Below are 22,040 nucleotides of genomic sequence, written 5' to 3'. Positions count from 1 at the left end.
AAAAGTGGCAGATCAGCAGTGTCACATTAGAAAAACACGGACCTAACTCACATGTTTTTTACACTTTAGGCAACCTTGACTGAAAAAACGCTTCCTTTCATTTTAATCAACAGCAGCTCAAAACATATATAGTATAGTAGTAACATTTATGTTATTGAATAATTTAGAGTTTGTAACTTAACATAGCATTTAATACTCTGAGCTTGAATTTATTTATACTGTTTAAAGCTATTTTATTATAACATTGAGTTTGAAAAAAGACAAAATGGTCATAGGTATGTGCACAGAAATATCGATTTCTTTATGTTGTTGTTGTGGTCTTCAGTCCTGAGACTGTTTTGATGCAGCTCTCCATGCTACTCTATCCTGTGCAAGCTTCTTCATCTCCCAGTACTTACTGCAACCTACATCCTTCTGAATCTGCTTAGTGTATTCATCTCTTGGTCTCCCTCTACGATTTTTACCCTCCACACTGCCCTCCAATACTAAATTTGTGATCCCTTGATGCCTCAGAACATGTCCTACCAACCGGTCCCTTCTTCTGGTCAAGTTGTACCACAAACTCCTCTTCTCCCCAAATCTATTCAATACCTCCTCATTAGTTATGTGATCTACCCATCTAATCTTCAGCATACTTCTGTATCTTTTCATAAAAATACTTATTATTGATGCATGTCGCTTTGAAGAACTGTAATTCAGAGGCTACTTGCATGGCTAATTGCCAGAAGCAACCAGTCGGACCAAAGCAGTATCCATCCTATCACAGTGGCACCTGGTCACAAGCTGCAGGCCCGATGTGTCACAAAGGCAGTATCACTGGTCTGCAGACAGCATCAGCAATTGATCTGTGCTGTATGATATGTTTAATCGATCATCATATAGCTACGCATGAAATGACCCTTCTTTTGACAAAATAGTTCATGACTGAATGGCTGGATGTCAAAATCACTGTCCAACAGGCACAATATTTCGGCAAGCGGCCATGTTGTCATCATCAAGTGTGCCAATGGTGGCAATTTTGTCAGTTGTTGAAATATTGTGCCACTGGCCGCTACATCCAGTTGTGTGCCTGTGAACTGTTTCATCATGAAATATGCTAGGAGAAGCTGAAGAATCATGACTCTGCTTTTGTTTTTGGACTGTCTGGTTTTCATTATTAATTTATGTTCTGTGCCCAGCTAATGATTTTGGTGCTGTTATGGTTTATGTTTTCATTTCTGGAGCAGTCATAAAAGTAATTAGGAGGACTTAAATCTGTTGTATATTTAGTGATGCAATCACACTCTGTACCAGTACTATGGATCTAAAGTTTTTGACAGCAACAGCTGTCACTGCAACAGCAGTAGCAGCAGCACCAGAAACATCTAAAAGTGCAACAACAGCAACAACAAGAGCAGCAAGCTGGTATCCTGAAATTCTTGCATCAACAGCAAAAACTTTACTTAGTGGTTAAAGTGCACCTCTGCGTGTGGTCATGTGAGTCAGGGAGACAGTCCAACGTGCACCACAGAAGCAGACGTCAGTTCTCATTATTTCTGCAGGTCAGCTAAATTCCACCACAGAAGGCTCAGTGATGGGTCATGCCTTACTGCCAAATGACACTTTCTCTCCTCAGAAAATTGTCACTTTTAGCTAACTACAAAACTGTCAAATGCACGCAGACATTCTTAGTTGTAGGTTTGTCCGAAGCTGTTAACATTTTTAACTTAGATGCCCTTATAGCATTTGGTTCAAAAGCAATGCCATTTATTGATCTCAGTTACCTCTGCGCTATGTATCAGCAGATTTTTCAAAGCATCTACACAACCACCAGCAGTGCCAATGTTAGAAACAGCTGTTCAGGCCTTGTTCACAGGGTTTCATGAATTGTGCATAATTCACCAGTAATTATCAGCCAATAGGTGATGCCACTAGTTGCCATTAACAGACCTAATGGACATACACATTTAGGGTGGTTTGAAAACAAATGTCAATGCCACATACTCAAATGAACTCATGTATTACTTATGAAATCAATGAATGTCAATATTGCAAAAAAGGACTATCTGGTAAATAAACTGGCACAGACTTGTGGTTAAAAGAGTACATACTATTTTAATCATCCAAGGCTATAGACATCTGCAGCGCCAATATCAATGTAATAGGCAGTAAGTATGAGGAAGATCTGCTAAAGACAACTCACAAATTTCTGTCTCTAAGCACAAAGTCTGTGAAAGGAAAGCAAGCAAGCATGATGCCAATCTTGGCTGTCGGTAAATAGTTCAGAGACACAATCAATGAGATTCTCTGGAATGGCTGCTGAGATGATGCATGAAAATAAAGACATACGGAATTATGTTTTAGATCAAGAATAGTTAGTATAACAGATTTTGTTTGCAAATGAATACAGCTACATGTTTCTTCTTATCGAGTTTCTGATTCAATATACATTGTCTAACAAAAAAGTGAAACACCCAGAAGGGGAAGAGGAACTGAAATGAAAATTTATGGGCTTAGAGGGATTGTGACGTAATTTTGATGATTACAAAACTGATTCAAACTTACAAAGAACTTGGCAGTATGAGCCCATTTTTCAGTATGATGTTGCACCCCTTCTGGCTTGGATGCATGTACTGATATGGTAAGTGTGTCAAAGTTGGCATATTCTCTCCTGAGGCAATCTGGCCCACAACTGTTGTAGCTAATCCTTGATATCCTGGATACCGGCACTGTGACTGAGTTGATATCTGAACTGGTCCCACACATGTTCTATTTGGACATATCTGGGGATCTTGCTAGCCATGGGTGTACTTCATCATGCAGACAGTTCACAGAGACAGATGGTATGTGTAGACATGCATTGCCCTATAATGAAATGACACTGCAATACTGTCACATGATAGGTAACATAACAGCGTGTATAGGTGGACAAGGAAAAAAATTCCTGGATTTTTCCCGGATCTGCTGATTAAAAATACATTTTCTCCCAGGTGAAAATACACTTTTTCCGTAGTAAGTGACAGTATACTTTCCATTGAACTGTAAAACTTATCAATCCTTTGAATGGATATGGTTTTATACAGCAGCGTAGAATTTCTCGGTACTTTAGAAAACGAAACTCAGGGAGAAAAACACGTTTTGCAAAGAACTTTGATGTGCAGCAACATGTACGCTGTTTATTTTCGTATTACGAAAGTATAAATTCGAATTCCACCAACAGGACAAGTTAATGATTTAAGTTAATATACATACTGTTGCTAAAAGAAAAACAAAGATTTTGCATGTAATATTTGTCTCGAAGATTAATAAGCTACACATATAATGTTGATCTGTTTAGCGCATGTTACACTTTAAGATACATCACACAAATACGCCAGTAAAATTTTTAATACTGACATAAATCTCTGATCCTCTGGGCTCAAAATTCTTCTAAATGGCTCATCATCAAAGGGTTGATTTTTAAATGAGAGCAAACGCTCTGTGATTTAAGAAATTCATCATACATTCTCGCACATAGTTCATCTTGCATAAAAGTAAATTTCCTTTGAAAATAACACTTTTTGAATCACAATTCACAATATTTTCTCTCAACCTTTTAGAAATAGCTTCATTTCAGCAATTGCCAGAGAGCGCCAGATAAGAGGCACCGCTGCAGTTGCACAGCTATGGTGACATAGGAAGCCCATATATTCGCATGTGTAAAACATTAAAAGATCTTAATTACATTAGGCCTATGTCATAAAAGAAACAAGACATCAGAAGATACTCTAAGAGCAGCAGAATTTTGTGAACCATACCAAAATGCGTGTTAAAGCACACATTCATATGTCCAGATTCCCATTGACGTAGGCCTCGACCTGATATTAAGCTTTTCGGTGTGGTTTTCGGGGCGTAAATTTTCTTGGAGCACCAGTGCTGTATTATCTCATGTTTGGTTCTTTATTATGGCATAATGCCATACATGCTAGAATATGAAAACATGCACTTGAATGCAGCGAACAGTTGAAACTAGCCAATAGTGTGGAATTAAACACTTCGTTTCAAATAAATTAAGTGCCTCAGCAGGATAGTTTAATAAAAGCCAAAATTCTTTAGCAGACTGACAAAAATAACTTCATTGTTCTGCAAGGCAATTAATGCTTGACTGTCAGAAAGGTGGAAATAAAATAAAATCTGAAACTAGTAACATATTTTAGCCTTCTGTAATTATGTGAATGTATTTTAATTCACTCAATAGCTCCCAGCCACAGAAATCTGTCTTGTTTTCATTTGACGTGAGAGCAGTAAATGAAGAGGAAACAGAAAAATCACTAAATGTAAACCTGGGTCACATGAAGACTACCCATCTCTCCCACTAAGTCAGACTGCTCTGCGCATCAGAATGTCAAAAATGAGAAAAAAAGACTTTTCAAAAATAAGTTCGTTCTGTAGTGCACATCTTTCTGAAGAGTCATACATAAAACATATATCTTCGAGGAAATGTAAGACATGTTATTTGGTCTTAAGTGTGCCGAAGTGCAGTGCCACGACTCTTCAGACAACATTCTTATACCGCACGTCACTGTATTTCGCTCTGTGGAACTCAAACGTGTATATTTCGTAATGGATTCCATCAAGCTATTTCAAGACAGTGGAAATTAAAATGTCATGTAGTGCCTCTCCTGCTCCCAGTTGGCCGGTTTAACATCCTGCCCACCACGCCTTTAACACTTTCAACACTGCCCTCTTTACACCCGGCACTTGGCTGTGAACTGGCATATTTAATGAATGTTTGAAATTAGATTGCAAAGAACAGGAAAATGATAGGAATATGGATCTTGCATCATTTAAAAGGAAAAAGTAAGAGCTTTACATGATAGTGAGTTTATTTTACAATATAAAATACAAACAGGTGTTATAATTAAAAAAAGAAAACACAAAAATATCGTGGATAAAAAAGTTTTACATGATCTCTCTCTTGAGTAATGCCATTATTATTGTATCTAAATTTAAAACAAAATATCACTTGACTGTCTAACTGCTGGTACCTGTAAACTAGAGTATTTTAATAGTTCAGATGTAGTTAGCCTTCATGTGAAAATCCTGGAAACACTGTGGGACGCAAAGGCCAATGCCACAGTCCTTGTACCACAATCTACTTCCTTCCTGATGCGCTTACCCGTCTCTTTCTTCCCCCTGTTTGAACATACTTTGCAGTACCTAGTAGTATTCACCTTGTTTGCAGTGGGTGGGACCTTCTCTGGAAAGTGCCTTGCAAATGTCCTCTCAATTTGTGAGGATGAAGCGGCTTGTTGCTGAAAAATATTTCCGCCCTTCTCAGCCAATTTCTTCCCCAGTCTGTGAATAAAGTCTACGAGGAATACATTCTACCTAGTGTTCTCTTTATATAAAATAAAACTGTTGACTGTTGACACTATAAACAAGTGGAAAAACAGCTTTTACCACCACTCAAAGTTTTTCGGGCAAACAGGCTCTTCACTTTATGAACAATTGAGACATATAGATACCTGAATCATCACTTGTACTTTCGTCTGGAGAGTACGAATCCTCTTTGTCAGAATCATCAACTTCAGATCCTTCATCTCCATAAAGAATAGCTAAGATCTCTGCCTCCGTCAACTCGCTGCGTGATATTTTCACGATCGTAAACACCTGTGAATGAACTGCAGGTAACTTCGACTTTGCAGTGCTCACAGCCGCTCCCAGGATGAGATAGCCAATAAGTGCTTGCCTCTTGCGGAAGAAGAATGAAATACGTCCACATTAGTTGACAAAACTGCTTCGGAGATGCGCTAAACACGCTTACAGAGCCAAATAAAGGCTAGCCCGTACGGTATACGGGCGTCGTCACCGTCAGGGCAGCCGCGCCCGTATGACGTACGGGCACCATGCTGTAAGTGTTAATACTGGATGGGATTATTTGTAACCGGGAGAACAAGAACTCTTCAGAAAATCTGGACTCTTTATTGCCTATTAGCTAATAACCGGCTTTCTGTGTGACACAAAATTAAATATAGGATACCTAAAACCAGTAAAGACAAAAGACGGGCAAGACAGTACACATATCTTCAGTCATTTTTCTCTCTAATCTTGCTACAGCTTTTACAGCTTTACATGGCATGCTTTCCTTTCTGTGAAGGAACTATTACCTCATCAAAGTTCGTCAAACATTTTGCTACATGAAAAATCAAAATGTCGTTGTCTAATACAGAAAAAGCTGTTAATACAAACAGTAACCAAGACTGATGTGGCTTCTAGATCTGATTACATCTATTTTGTCACTTTGTGCTGGATAAAACAAAGTAGGCCTTTCTAATATTGCAGCAATTGTAACACACAGCAAATAAGCGAGACTGTTTTGGCAATAATGATCATTTTTATAGTACAACAATATAATTCACGAAGTACCAATACGAAATACCTATTTGGCCTACTACAATGAAAAAGTTTTATGTTAGGAAATAGTTTCACATTTCATTCATATGCTCCAGTTTCTCATGTACAAGATCGAAAAGTCGTAGAACAAAATTTTTGTATAAATTTGGAATAGTCATATTCTTCTATAACTTGTGTAATGTCCCTGTTTCTTCTCCATCTTCGTTCTAAGAAGCAATCTTGCCATCACTAATTCTATAACTATTCCTACCACCGTCAAAACTCATTCTCCAGTTACCTTAACTAACCATGCCACAATCACCGGTTTGGTTATCCAGCGATTATTGTCTGGTTAGGCATTATTACGTGTTTGTACAATGCGTTTTCTGCGCTACTCCCAGAATGGAACTTAAGTGGCTGATAGATGAGAACTACAACTAGCCCTGTCTAGTGTAGTGAGTGTAGTGATCTGGCCAAAAATTTTCTGTTCAAATTTCACTTTCTTCGATACACCGAGAAGATAATACATAATCTTTCTTACCTGTTATTCCTGTTAGTCATTTATTTCCACTCTGGTAGTCTGAATCAACAGATTTTTGCTAGTAATTATGACAATGCTGAAAATTTGCAAACCGAATCAACCACATAAACAGGCAGCAGTTGGCATTCACCGGTTCGGCTTTATTCCTTTCTGCTCGTATAGCCCGTCCCATTTTGTCTGCAGTAAAGTTCATTTCTAGATGCGACGAGGATTCCCCTGTCAGAGACATCACGTACACTATGCATGCATTCAAAACTCAACTTATAATTCATTCAGAAATCAACTTATAATGTGTTCAAAAATGTCCAAAAACCAGCAAGGGTGCCTTTCAAAATCATACGAATAATTGATAGACCAACGTGTGCTGGATGCTAGGTGCTTTGTGAAACAAGGTTATTTTCCTCAAGAATATGAATTTGCCCCTTCCCCCTGAAATTGCCACCCGGCTCAGATACCCCGGTCAGCCCCCCAACCAGATCCGGGCCTGCTGCGCACGCATGAATCTGGCAGCTTGGGCAAGCCAGTAAAATCTTCCGGGTACCCCATGTCGCTGGTTGCTGCTACTGCTGCTTACACAGCCAGCAGCCACATTTCAGTAGGCAGAAGCGGGAGAAAGTATTACTCATACGCGACTCAACTGCACGTGCGCATGAGCCCACTCGTAACTGCTTAAATGAATCTAATGTAAACAGTTGTGACATCATGCTCATCGGACGCAATTTGTTGTTACAAAACATTGCATAGTCTTCCTAAAATCATTGACATATTTTGCTGTTGGCAGAAACTTGTATGTGCACTGTCTTATTTTATATGGCACATCTCCTTTGCAATTTAAGTTTTATTTTAGTTTTTTCTCTCGTTCATGTTTTAATGCTGCAGTATTATTCTGCAGTCACGGGATATAGTAATATCCTTTGTGAGAGTATCAGTCCTTAATGGTCAAAATTACAAAAATTTAACTGAAAACTTAAACAACAAAAAAATTCCCAGAATTCTAAAAAAATTCCGGGGTTTTTCCCGGTTTTCTCCCGGATGAAAAAATTCCCAGGTTTTTCCCGGATCTCCCAGTTGTTCCGGGTCATATACACCCTGCATAATGATACAGAGTGTCTGTGATGTACCACTGTGCCCTCAGAGTCACTACCAGCCATGATCTGAAGTCATAATCAATGGCTTCCCACATCGAGGTACCAGGAGTAACATTACTATGCCTCTGTAAACGTTGGAGAATAGGACCTCTTCCCAGATCATCACGATACTCACTGATGGTGGTCATTTGGGGTAGTGCAGAAATGCAGTTCATTGCTGAATGCAATGTGATGCCATTCATCAGCAGTCCATGCGTCGCAATCATGGCACCACTCAAATCAAACTGTTTGTGTTGTGGTGTTAATCACAGGCTATGCATGGGACAATAATATCCTGGTCTGGATGATGCTAGTCTCTGACCAATGGTGCAGGATGACACAGTGTTGCAGCGAGTCCATTCATTCCTTGTTCTTGTATGGCAAATCCAGATGCAGATGTGAAGGGCCTATAATGTGCTTGGTGCACAATAAAGTGATTCTCCCTCTTGGTGATCAGACATGGTTGACCGTAACAACATTGATGACAAACATGCCTGCTGTCATGTCCCCATGTAGGCCAACATCAGGCCACTATTGCATCCGAATGCCCCACAAACCTGGATACTGCATGATTTGTCCAGCAGGCCAAATTGAGGTCCCTTTCAAACTCTATCCAGTGCTTATAATGCTGTCTCACAAGCGTACACAGCATCTCCGTGTCTTTCACAGTGATCACTCAATATCTGATGTTGTTCATGTCCCTTATACACTCTACCAGGCCTGGTAATGGTACATTTCACAGAATTGCCACTCTAACTACTTACATACCAGCCAATGGTGTGTAAATGTACAATGTTACACTGACATCCGAGGACGTCTTCTGGATGCTTCACCTTCTTTGTCATGGAGTGTACTTACAATACTGTCCAATAAATCAAAATAAACAAAAGTCTTACCTGTGCTGATGAAAATAGTGCTATTGCTGCCATTATAGTTTGAGCTTTTGATTCTTTTCCCTGTTATGTCACTCCAGTACACACGGCCTTCTTCACAGTCAATGTCAATACCTAAGATTAAACAATAGAATTAAGGGTTATAAAAATTTTCAAGTCTCAGGAAATTACTCACAGATTTAAACAATCTAGTGTCAGATTATACTAAATGCTGGACAAACTGATTAATGCCTTATTTTAAAATAAAATCATATACACTGTTTCACTTACCATATATTGACTGTAGAACATTTATGATGGTACTCATAACTTTCCCCCAAAAAAGAACCAAAAAAGTTATAATCTATACTGTCATACAAATCATAGTTTAAAATAGCTAATAAAAATTTCAAATAGCTCCAGACCGATTTACTTCAAATTCTTGCAGGATACTTTAACAAATGTGTAGTTGGACAGAGGCTGCATATTTTTAAACATACAGTATATTGTATGTAAATATATATGTAACAATAAGGAGGAAACATTGTTGGTAAGAATCTTGAAAAGTTCTTTACCTATTTATTTCAAATTTCTCATGATACAATTTGGACGGCCATAGACTATATATTTTTAAAAATATTTGTAGTATATAATTACATATGTGGTGCAATAGCCAACATTGTTGGCAAAAGTCTTGACATGTTCTTCATCAATTTACTTCAATTTTTTTGGACAATACTTTAATAAGCATTCAGATGGACATAGGCTGTATATTTTTTTAAGCAACACTGTACAGGTTTTCTGATAAAAACTGGCTGCAAGGAAAAAATGCGGTGCTGTGAAAATGTGTGGTTTACTTTTCTTTTTAGCACTGAATTTTAATAAAAACATCATGACATTTAAACCATAGGCAAATTGTTTCTTTTGTATACATTCTTTCTCCTTCTACATAATTTTAAAAAAAAGTTTGCAAGCATAACAATGTGCTGCTTCATTTTATTCCTTGCAGTAGATATTAACAGAAAACGCATGTGAAATATTGTGATTGAAGCTACTATCCTCACAGATCCAGCAGCTGGAGAGGTCTCTTCATAGCCTGTAGACCAGTGATCACAACTGGTTTACCCATTCATTTTAAGAGACTCCAGTCAAGGTATCCTTTGCAACACCAACAAACAAGACTGAGTCAGAAAGAGGGGCGATAAAGAAGTGGGCTGAGGAAATGGATAGAGAGAGGACGTCACAGAGACGGAGAAGGAAGTGATGGACAGAGAGAGGATGCAGGACGAGAAGATGGACCAAAGAGAGTGGGCAGTGGTGGGGTGGGGTGGGTGGGGAGGGAGATTAGGATATGCATCAAATTCCCTTCTTATTTAGCAATTGCAAAGTATTGCTGGGTTCTGTAGTAGTATAATGTAGAATACCTGACTACTCTACTACTACTACTAATAATAATAATAATTTCTTACCTATTGCCATTTGATAATACTGATAGAAAATAAAGTTTCCTGGATCCTTTCTTGAAGGTTTAAATGGTACTCGCATCATAGCCATGCCACGATTCAAAAGAAGAAAATTTCCTTCATGTTTTGATATACCTGTAAATAGAAAAAAATATGCATTTATGCAACAATATATGCTGCATCTTTCTTCCATTCCTTTCCATCACACTCTACCCACATTTTAAAGCTGTAATCAATTTTCCACTGACATTTTCTATCAAGTTACAAGGGTTGGATATAAAGTATTGAATGCTCAAGATTTGATCATTTTCCTGTTAGTTTCCTATTATTTCTACTTAAGTTGTTCTGATTTAAAAGTGTTCCCCTCTTTCTTAATTAATATTCAATTTTCATCTTTGTCTTTGTCTTTAAGTTTTTTTTATGCAGAAATTTCAGTTATATGTAAATCACGATATCAGATCAGTGTTTTTCCTTGCTTCTTTTTTGTGTTTCACTATATACTTTTCTATTTTCGACTGTAAAATGATTATAAGTAGTCCCCATACAGAATCTCAAACATCCATTGTATTTCAAGCTGTGTGTGAACAATAACTGACTTAATTATGTCCATTACATTTCTAGTTTGTGTTGTTCTTTCTAGAAATTTTCCGTGTGTCAGGATTCTATTATCAATTACGCTTGAAGACAATATAAATGTTGAAACTGCAGTAGCATTTAATAAATAAAGACAGTAATAAGTGGAAGATAATATCTGTCAAACATTATGTATAGGCTGTTAACCATTGGCTCAAAATTTAAAAGTCAACATTGATTAATTGGAACAAACAAAGATGAAACATACGTCTGCAGAATGCACCATTTCCACGAAAGCCAGGATTACATTGGCAAATGTAGCTGCCTGTAGCATCTGAAACACATGTAGCATCCCGGCTGCATAGTTCTGGATTGGTGATACATGTTATTTCAGGTACACATGTGTAACCATCACCACGCATTCCCTACAAAATAAAGATGTTTGTTATCATACACTGTGATTTCAAGACAGAAGGAAAGCATCCATGATTATACCAATTTTATTTCTTAAAATCTCAGAATTATTAGGCACTTATAGATGATATGGTACCTTGGACTGTTTCAGAAATTCATTGTGACACTTATTGTTTCAAAGTCATTTGAAGGAAAACATTGTGTAAATGAAGGGAAATAACAGAATTTATTGCTTCTTGTGTTTGTGGTTATTTTATGTAATCAATTTTACAAAACTACCAGGACTTGAAGGAAAGGATAAGAGTATCACTGTTTGGAATAGCAATATTTGAAGAATAGTAGTAATGCCATGAAAAATAATAATATTCAAATAAATATAATATACTCTGCAAACCACTGTGAAGTACGTGGCAGAGGTTACCACACATTAGGGCTTTTTTCTGTTCCAATTAAGTACTGCTTAAATGCCCCTGAAAATACTGTAATCTGTAAAGCTGTGTCTCCACAGCTTCCATGGGAACCATACATAAGAGGTTGCAATTTATTTGTAGGTTTCTCCCTTAATAATGTTTCCTGAACTTTGTAAATAGGCTTTTGAAGGACAACTGAAGGCTATCTTCTAGTGTCTGCCAGTTCAGGTTTTGCAGCATTTCTGTGGCATACCCCTACGAGTCAAACAAACCTACAGTCTGTTCACAAGAAGAAGAACTAATTCTGAGGAGGTTGGGGAGTGGAGGTAGCAAGTTTTACATTCCACTTCCCAGCAGTGCTGAATGGTGAGGGGCAGTGAGTGGAGGACAAGCCACACATATGTCCTGCACTACTCATGCATTAATTTATGCTCCAAGCGGCATTGACAGTGCCATCTACTGGCCATGGTACCATATTACAAGGTTGGTCGGTTGGTTGATTTGGGGGAGGGGCACAAAACAGTGAGGTCATTGGTCCCATCAGATTAGGGAAGGATAGGGAAGGGAGTCAGTTGTGACCTTTCAAAGGAACCATCCCGGCATTTGCCTTAAGTGATTTAGGGAAATCAGGGAAAACCTAAATCAGGATGGCTGGATGAGGCTTTGAACCGTCATCCACTGCTGCATATTGCACATCTGCGAAAATAAAAACTGAAACAGGGGCTCAACAAAAGTTTACAGGAATTGATGGTTCCTTGTTGAATAATGGTGCTTGTTGTTATTAATTCTGTATCAGTACTCATAGACAATTTTAAATTAAAAGGAGCCAGTAGTAAAACTTATATTGTGGCAATAGACAGAATTATTAAAATTCTGAACATTTATTATCAAATGTAACACTGAATTTGACTGCACATAAATCACTCAGAATCAGGCTCATTATATTTCTCATCTGTGAATGATTAATTTTTGAAGTCACTACTGTTCAGTTCATCAGTCTTAATAACGATTTCATCTACTGTGAGTTCGATGACACTATCTTGCCTCCAGTAATCTTCCAGCTGTTGGCCCTTCCTGCAGTGCCCTTCCTAGTCATCAATAATTACTAACAGAAGGGACTCGCTGGAAATTTTAAACAGATTGTCACTGAACGTGTCTCCTGAAATGTTGCTCTTCCTGAATAGCCTTTTGACTCTTGCCCATGCCTGTTCCACTGCACCTGAATTGCAATTATAGGGGAGCAACTGGACAACCGTGTGACTTATTTCTTTTGCCGTTTCATCAATCACATATTTCTTTTTTAAAAGCAGATCTGTGTTCTTGAATTAAAGAGAACAGAGCCTGCTTTGTCATGCTCTCAGTGCAGGCAATATGCCTCTTTTGTAGCCGTTCCAATATCCTTGCTTTGGTATCATACTGTGTGGGTGTTCTGTCCACCTGTCTGTTATGGTATGGAGAATTGTTCATCAGAATGACTGACTCTGGAGAGAGATTTGGAAGAATCATATCCATAAACCAGCTTTCCAAGTTTTCACTGTTTGTATGATCATTGTAGCCACCTTTTATGGATTTAGCCCAAATATTAGTTGGGACTCCCGGACAAACTTCTTCTTTGATCCAACACTTCCAACAATAAGTCTTTTAGAAGAGGTTCCCCATCCCATGACACTGACATCATCCTCTTTCTGAAAATGTTTCCCATCTGTCATATTTCTGTCCATCCAAGTTTCATCTAGATAAAATACACATTTCTGTGGCTGCTTCCAGAAAATGTTTCCTAATGGAGCATGACGGCCAATCAGTGTTTTCATGCTCTCGCAATAAAGACTTCCTATTCTGCACTTTTTTATGTATGAATCCCAGGACAACAAATTATTCCACAGATATGTGGACTCCAAGTCCAGCAAATGCTTTCCTCAAGTTTTGATCAAAGTTTCCAAAGACTGGGAGCAATCTTCTACATCAAGCAGAAGTCTCCAATTATTTGTCTATTTGTCTCCTGTTGAAGTATCCAACTGGATTTTCCCAGTAGATCCTGGCCTACATGCGGGGAGGGGGGGGGGGGGGGGGGGACGGGAAGATGAAGAAGAAGAGAAGAAGTCAGAAAGTAGGACTGTACTCTATGCAAAATTTATAGTTACAGTAAGCAAGGAAAGGTCTGCAGATCTCTGGAAACCATCTTCAGAGTTGTGAAGGCTTTGGCCCCAGGTATCACACTGTGCACCAACTATTAATTGAATACAAATAATGATGACTGTCATTTCTATAAAGATGCAAAAGAAACTGACATGTGACAGGGCTCATATAAGCTAAACAACTTATTCATTACATTATAGTGGGAATTCAACAATTACCACTGTTACTGCAGCCTTTGTCATGCAACAGAGGGGTTTTTTTTTTTTTTTTCTTTTTCTTCCGCATGAGGGCCCATCAGGGTTAATGACTGCAGGATTTTATAACACCTGGGATCCTAAATTATGCAACAGCATATGTGGTTTCAAAAAGCCTCATTTTAAGGGAAACAGTACCAGGAATTCCTATAATCAATAATATGTTAAAAAAAACACAAGCAAGATTACCACTTTAAAGTAATTCACACAAAGGGGAAGAAAACTTCAAAGCATTGTTGAACTGAACTTTTTACTGGCTGTTTCTGGTGATATCCCGGGATTATCTTTACAAAATTTCTGATTTCTTCTCACAATGCTAGAACTTGCTTCTGCGTGTGTCACTGTTTATCACATTGGCTGAGAGTGAGTCTGAAGCAACTCTTTATTTTTGATCTCCTGCTTGCAACATTTATTATTAATTATTTTTCTTGTTGCACTCCATAAAGTACTATTGCTTACCCTTCTCCAAGGAGTATCTGATACTGCCTGTGATGTGCCAGGAACCGATTTGTCATTCATCAGTAATATAGGTGTATTAATTTGCACCACAACACAACATAGCACAACAATCACTTTGCAATAGCTCCAGACATGAGGTTCTGTATTAGATAGCCAAGGTTGGCAGTGGACAGACACAAAACATGAGCAGGTGAAAGTCAATCAACTTCTGCCAATTCAGAATTGGGGAGCCCTCATTCTTCTCTTCATGAATTGACTACATGACCATTCAAACTATTCTCCTTGGTGTATGTTCAGTATCCCTCATTTACCCTACTTTTATGGATTGCATACTCTTAAGCAATATTCAAATATGGGATGCAGAAGTGATTTTTAAGCAGTCTCCTTTGCGGACTGACCGAATTATTGAAGTATCCTGCCAACGAACCAAAGAATGCCACCTTCCTTACTTACAGATCAGCCTATGTGATCATTCCATTTCATATGTCTACAAATTATTACATCCACATATTTGCATGACTTGACTGATTCCAATTGAGACTCACTGTTGTTGTAGTTATAGGATGCTAAGTTTTCTTGTCTGGTGCCTAATTTTTCACTTCTTAACATTTAAAGCTGATTGCCAATCCTTGCTTCAACTTAAAGTCTTTTCAAGAATGACTGAATATTTGTGCAGCTTCTTCAGGCAGTACTTCATTACAGAAAACTGCAAAACATCTGAGTTTACTATTAATATCATCTGTCAGGTCACTAATGTAAACATGAACAAGAAGGGTCCAAAGATAACCCCTACAACACACCTGAAACTATTTCTACTTCTGAGGATGATTCTCTATCCAAGATAACATGTGATTCTCCATCCAAGATAACATGCTGTGTCCTCTCTAACACAAAAACCTCAGCCCAATCACAAATTTTGTTTGAACTTGTCTAAACTTTTGGTAAAAAGTTTGCTGTGGATTAGATCAAACGCTTTTTTAAGTCAAGAAATATTGCATCCTCTTGACTGCCTTGCTCCATGGCTTTCAAGGTATTGTGAGAAAAGGGCAACTTGAGTTTCATACAAGCAGTATCTTCAGTATCCAAGCTTGTTGAAATGGAGGTGATTCTGTTTGAAACACTTAATTATGTCTGAGTTCAGGATCTTTCTATACCTGGACCACTGAAATGTGTTGCTTCAAGATCACTTGACAACCCCATGAAGTTGGCAGTATGACTGATAAACAAATGAGTAACTTGAGGTGCTTTTGAACCTGTTACAGAAAAGCAACTAAGCTGGTTTTGACTCTGTCAGGTTGCTTCTGATACATAAATGTTGTGTGTTAATGTGCACTGCCTGCTTCTACACAGTTGTGTTGTGTTACTGCTTCAAAGACAGGTTTTGGTAATTAAAAAAGTCACTAAAAAGTTATCATTCATCAAGTGACAATCCATTACACTGTGGAGTGTCTTTAAACAGTCAGGCCTTAGAATTACTATGGAGGACATGCGAGCATTCTTATGAGCAAGAAAAAGAATTTGTTTCAGTTCATGGGCATCCATCAATTCCTGCTGATGAAGTTTTAAAATGTAGCTCAAAGACTCTAGGACTCAATGAAAGAACTGTAATGAGGGAAAGCATGCTCTGTCATAACTTATGAGATACTATAGTAAACCATGTGGAACAAAGCCCCTGTGGGGAAAACTGTGTTTTCTTAATTACCCTTGGCAAGAAAAAAAGGCAACCTTATCCAGTTACAGATCTCGATTCATTCTAAAACTGAGACAGTTTGTAGGCACAGTTATGGGTATTATAGTATAATATAATACCCCAGAATAGCAATGTTGGTGATTTCTTTAAAAGAATATGAACTTTTCTTAGGTGGGGAAAACATCACTTAAAATTATGTTTAAAATTATGGACTTCGGTTTTAAAAAGTTAAACAGACAATAACAGCTGCTCCAAATAGTTCTTGTGATTGCAGCTTGTAGTATCTTCTTAGTAGTGTGCATAATCCCTGCTTTTTTAGGTTGATGAAGCAACCAATTCCTATGCTTTCAGCATTTCTCTTATTGTGCCAGGCGATTGCTGCTTTGCTGTTACCTCCTCCTCCTCTGAAGAACTCCTCTCCACAACTTCCTGTTGTGAAACACACTGTGGCTCCACAAGCTATTCGGTTATCATATCTTGGCTATGATCTTCCACAAGCTCATCGATATCATCATTACCACTTCTAGTCCCATGCTCTTGATCAAAGACACAGTCTTGTTGGCTACAGGCTCCACAGGTAGTGACTCATATGCCTCAGAGTCACATTTGACAATGCACTCCGGCCAAAGCTTCTTCCGAGCAGGAGAATTATTGTATGTTCCCCTCTTGCGTGCGAACGACTAGTGATGACACACTAAATCACCATCACTTGTTATGCAAAACATTGCTCATTAAGCGAGTCATTTTTTTACCATTTTTTTGCTCATTATGTGAATTGTGTACTATGGGAAGTGCTTGTTAAGTGAGTTTCCACTGTAACTGCATACGGAATTCTGTATCTCAACTTCTGCTTTTCTGCCCTCAATTCCAGTTCCTGTGTCATCCATGAGGACTGGACACAAACATTTTTGCCACTGAGGGCCCTTAATGTGACATGTTTTACATTTTGACACACTACCACATGAACATTAACCAATGTCCAAGCACACAGAAAAGGATATCAGTTAATGTGAGTTGCCCAAAGAGTTTTTAAGTAATAGAACTCAGTACATTGTCCTGAATGTCAGGTGTTCATCAGAGATAAGGTTATCATCTTCAGTGCCCCTGGGAAGTGTGGTAGCACTGCTCTTATTCTCTATATACATAAACAAACTAATGTATAGGGCAAGCAGCAATCTGCATCTGTTTGCCAATGATGCTGTAGTGTATAGGGAAATATCACACCAGGAAACTGTAGGAGGATACAAGCTCACTTAGACAGAATTTCTCTTTGGTGTGATGAATGCAACTTTCTCCAAATGGCAAAAAATGTAAATTAAAGCAGATGAGTTGGCATAACAATTCTGTGATGCTCAAATGCAGTATCAGTTATGTGCTGCTTGACACAGTCATGCTGATTAAATATCTAGACATGTTGAAAAGTGACATGGAACTGAATGTGCACTTAAGCTCAAGTTGTAGGGAAGCCACATAATTTACTTTGGTTTGTTGGAAGAATTCTAGAAAAGTGAAACTCATCTGTAAAGGATACCATGTAGAGAACACTTATGTAACCCATTCTTGAGAACCACTAAAGCATTTGGAATTCCCACCAAGTTGGATTAAGGGAAGACATCAAAACAATTTGGAGGTTTGCTGCTAGAATTGTCACTTGTAGTTCCAGTCAACATTGTGGAAATGCTCCATGAACTCAAATGGGAAAACGTAAAGGGAAGAAGACATTCTTTTTTTGAAACTCTATCAAGAAAGTTTACAGAACCAGCATTCACAACAGCCCGCAAAACGATTCTATTGGCGCCAATGTACATCTTGAGTAAGGACTGAGGAGACAAAAAGAAGTCTGGGCTCATACAGACATAGACAGTCATTTTTTCCTTACTCCATTTTCAAGTGCAACAGGAAAGGGACTAAATGGCAGTGGCCCAAGACACTCTCAACCATTCACTGTACAGTGGCTTTAAGTCTGTAGATGTAGATGGAGACCACAATTTATTTTGGTTTATGGGAGATGTTCTCATAAGATTCTTCAGTAACACTACATAAAAACATTTATACTGTTATTTATAATATATGGTATGCATGAAAGAGCAAGTGAGCCTGATACGTAAAATAATCTTCTTGCTGTAAGAGAAGAGATAATTGAAGGATTAAAATTCTGCTGAATACTTATATATGGACTGTTTTAATCTGAGGACAGGTCCTTTTTTTAGACAAAAATGTATTAATGACTCTCTGTCTCTCTTCAAGTAACAAATATGGAAAATTTGAAAACATTCCACAATTCAACATGTAGCATATTCCAAATCAGTACAGGACTCACATGGTGAAATGCGACTCTGAAACTCCTGAGTTTGAAAAATATCAAAAGGAAAATTAACTTGTGATAACTATGAAATTATGAGACAGAATAGCTGACCAGTACTCAATCTCCTGAAGGTGAAATTCTTAAAACTTCCAACTGACACATTTAGCAGAACAAGAGACTATCACAGCTTTTGGAAATACTGCTTCTTCCCTTGTGGTGGAAAGAGGATTTGGAGATGGTTATAAAGGGAGTTGGGTCACTCAGACCTCCAGGATGAGAGGGACCCACTAGTTGGGAGGAAAAAGGAAGACAAAGACAAAGAGGGTGACACAAGAGACATCTGACCGACAAGATTAATTGACTGGTGACTACTGGTTACCCCCATAGTATCCTCCTATTGACTACCTCCAACTTGTCATTGAGAATGCCAACATTTGCTCTATACCTTGCAAAAGTGCAGCACATGGATGGCCAGCACATGGATGCCCATTTATTTAACTATTTAAAAGCCAGTTTTAAAAATACATAAAATAACTTTTGTCTGCATCACCGACCTGTCTGCACTTGCAGCGGTATCCTGCTGATGCCTGGTCATAAGAGCAGTCAGCTCCTACGCCACAGTTGTTGAGGATGTTACATCCAAGTGGTTCAGGCTGGCAGTCTGTGCCGTCACCCACAAAGCCAGCACTACAACGACATCGGTATTCGCCAAGATCGCCATCAAACACACATCGTGCATTGTAATGACATGCCTCCTCACATTCGTCACCACCTGTAACATACTACTGTAGTTACATCAATGAAAACAATAAATTTGAGAAAATATAAGGTAATTGTATAGATAAAAAATCTAGTCACCAAGTGGCAGCAGGAGAACACACATGCAAAAGGTATTACAGTTTCCAAGCTTTCGGAGTCAGTGGTTCCTTCTTCTGGCAGAAAGGTTGAAGGGGAAGGAAGAGGGATGAAGGAAAAGACTGATGAGGCTTAGGAAAGCTTTTCCTCCTCATCCTCTCTGGTAAGTTTCCCTGATGTGGGGCTCTGTATGACTTTTCCAGACTCTACCCCTTTTCCTAAACCTCACCAGTGCTTTTCCTTCACCTCTCTTCCTTCCTCCTCAACCCTTCTGTCAGATGGAGCCACTGGCTTTGAAAACTTGGAAACTTGAATACCTTTCTATGTGTGTTCTCCTGCCAAAGTCTGGTGAGTAGATTTTTTATCTACCCAGTTACATTATAGTGCTGTAGTCAGTAACTAATCTATCAGCTTTATGCACATAATGCAGTGGAGAAATTCAAAATTTTGATTATACACACTGACAGAAAAAAAATTGCAACACCAAGAATGAGTTGTGTGACATAAATGACACTGGTAGGTGTGTTTCTGCATCTGAAAGGTGATGGCTATTCAGATTTCACACCAGTTGCTTAAGGGTGAGGATGCAAATCAGATTTGCTTTAAATGCACACTGAAATGGTTGTGAGTATTTTTTACCTTTGAGACTGGATGTGGTGAACTGATGTTCATCAAGAATGCCTTTAAGGCGGCAAAGACACCATTATCAACACCTCACTGAGTTTGAATGAGGTCATGTAACAGAGGGCTACGAGAAGATGGATGCACTTTCAGTGGTACTGCAGAAATACTTTGCATAAATGTAGCTACTGTACGTGACTGCTGTCAGCAGGTGATGAGAAGAATGGTTACTAGAAGACTGCACACCAGATGGCCATGTGGCACTACCAATTAGGAAGACCATCTTAGTCGATGTATGGCTCTGTTGCATCATACTGAATCAGCAGAAGCAATTTGAGCAGCAGTTGGTGCCACAGTGACACAAGGAACTGTTACAAACTGGTTACTTCAAGGACAGCTCCAAGACAGATGCCTTGTAGCACGCATTCCCGTGACCCCAAACCACCACCATTTGTGACTTCAGTGATGTCAAGCAAGAGCTTGTTGGAGGGCAGGGTTGATGTCTGTTGGGTTTTCTGATGAAAGCTGGTTCTGTCTCACCTTTGATGACTGTGTGTTGGTTAGGAGGAGGCCATCTGAGGAACTGCAGCCAACCTGTCTCTGTGTGCTACACACACTGTATGTAAACCTGGAGTTATCGTCTGGATGCAGTTTTGTATGACAGCAGGAGCACTCTCATTGTTTTCCCATGCACCCCGACTGCAAAATTGTATATCAATCTGGTGATTCAACCTGCTGTGCTGCCATTCATGAACAACACTCCAGGGGGTGTTTTTGAACAGCATAGCACTTGTCCACATATTGCTGTTGTAACCCACATGCTCTACACAGTGTCGAATGTTGCCTTGGCCTGCTCCGTCACTAGATCTGTCTCCAGTCGAGCACATATGGGATGTCATTGGACGGTATCTCCAATGTTATCCACAAACAGCATTAATCATCCCTGTACTGACTGACCAAGTGCAACAGACATGGAACTCCATCCCAGCCCAAACTGAAATCTGGCACCTGTACAACACAATGCATGCACATTTGCATGCTTGAATTCAACATTCTGGCAGTTACACCAGTTATTAATGCACTGGAATTTAAGATTTGCATTGGCTTATCTTGTGCTTACATTAACCTGTGATCTTGCAATGTTAATCACTTAAAAATATTACAGAGATGAATGTATTCCTGAAATTTTATTACTCTACACTAATTATTTTTTGATGTTGCAGCTTTTTCTGTCAGTGTATTTTCATTTTGATCACAATTAAATTGAATTTCTATAGATTTTTTTTAAGTATCACAACTGGCAATTTAAAATCAAAATGGAGGTCTTTTTAATTTTTAAAAATATCAGCTCTGCCACTTTGGCGGTTGGTAAATACACTCCACTTCTATTGGAGAAATAACTGAATATTGAGCATAATTTACAAGAGCTTGCGGCTGTTACATATCTAAATGATTTTCTTTATAGAATGATAGTTATACTCAAGCTACAAAATTAAAAATTTACTGCATGTAATAACACACAAAAAATTAATAATAAAAAACAAAATATGTACACATCTCAAATGAAGTTAAGGTGGCAGAGAGAGAGGCAAGACAAGAGAGGAAGTAATGTTAAACACAGGATTTAGTTTTTCTTTCTATTCTTTTTAACCATCAATTGGTCTCTTTCATAAGTTTTCTATTATCTGCAGTATTTGTCACCTTTCCATACATTTATCTACATTTTCTTTCAAATTCCTCAGAATAAATCACTAATTTCAAGATTTATACTCACGCTAACTGTTGTTACAAGGTCTGATGACATCCCAGGCACATGACATGCCAGACTATTCCAGTTGCTATGGTGACGGGGCATTCTTCCACCAGCACAACAGATATTTCTAACATACTTGTGTGTGCGTGTGTGTGTGTGTGTGTGTGTGTGTGTGTGTGTGTGTGTGTGTGTGTGTTTGTGCGAGCGCATGTG

At 38.5% G+C, this 22,040-nt stretch overlaps 1 protein-coding gene across 2 annotated transcripts in view; it reads right to left on the bottom strand.

Moving 5' to 3' along the window:
- The window catches only part of LOC126092570 (nidogen), a 308,151-nt gene that overhangs the window by 20,825 nt on the left and 265,286 nt on the right, over positions 1-22,040 (bottom strand). For both annotated transcript variants that reach the window (XM_049908247.1, XM_049908248.1), the window contains 4 exons: positions 19,153-19,370; positions 11,199-11,355; positions 10,364-10,492; positions 8,919-9,029 (listed from right to left, as the gene is read on the bottom strand). In XM_049908247.1, the coding sequence (XP_049764204.1) occupies positions 8,919-9,029; positions 10,364-10,492; positions 11,199-11,355; positions 19,153-19,370 (615 nt within the window). The remainder of the gene's footprint in view (positions 1-8,918; positions 9,030-10,363; positions 10,493-11,198; positions 11,356-19,152; positions 19,371-22,040) is intronic.

Source organism: Schistocerca cancellata, chromosome 7 (genome assembly GCF_023864275.1).
Source record: "Schistocerca cancellata isolate TAMUIC-IGC-003103 chromosome 7, iqSchCanc2.1, whole genome shotgun sequence".
Lineage (NCBI taxonomy): Eukaryota > Metazoa > Arthropoda > Insecta > Orthoptera > Acrididae > Schistocerca > Schistocerca cancellata.
This window is presented reverse-complemented; position numbering and strand designations above follow the sequence as displayed.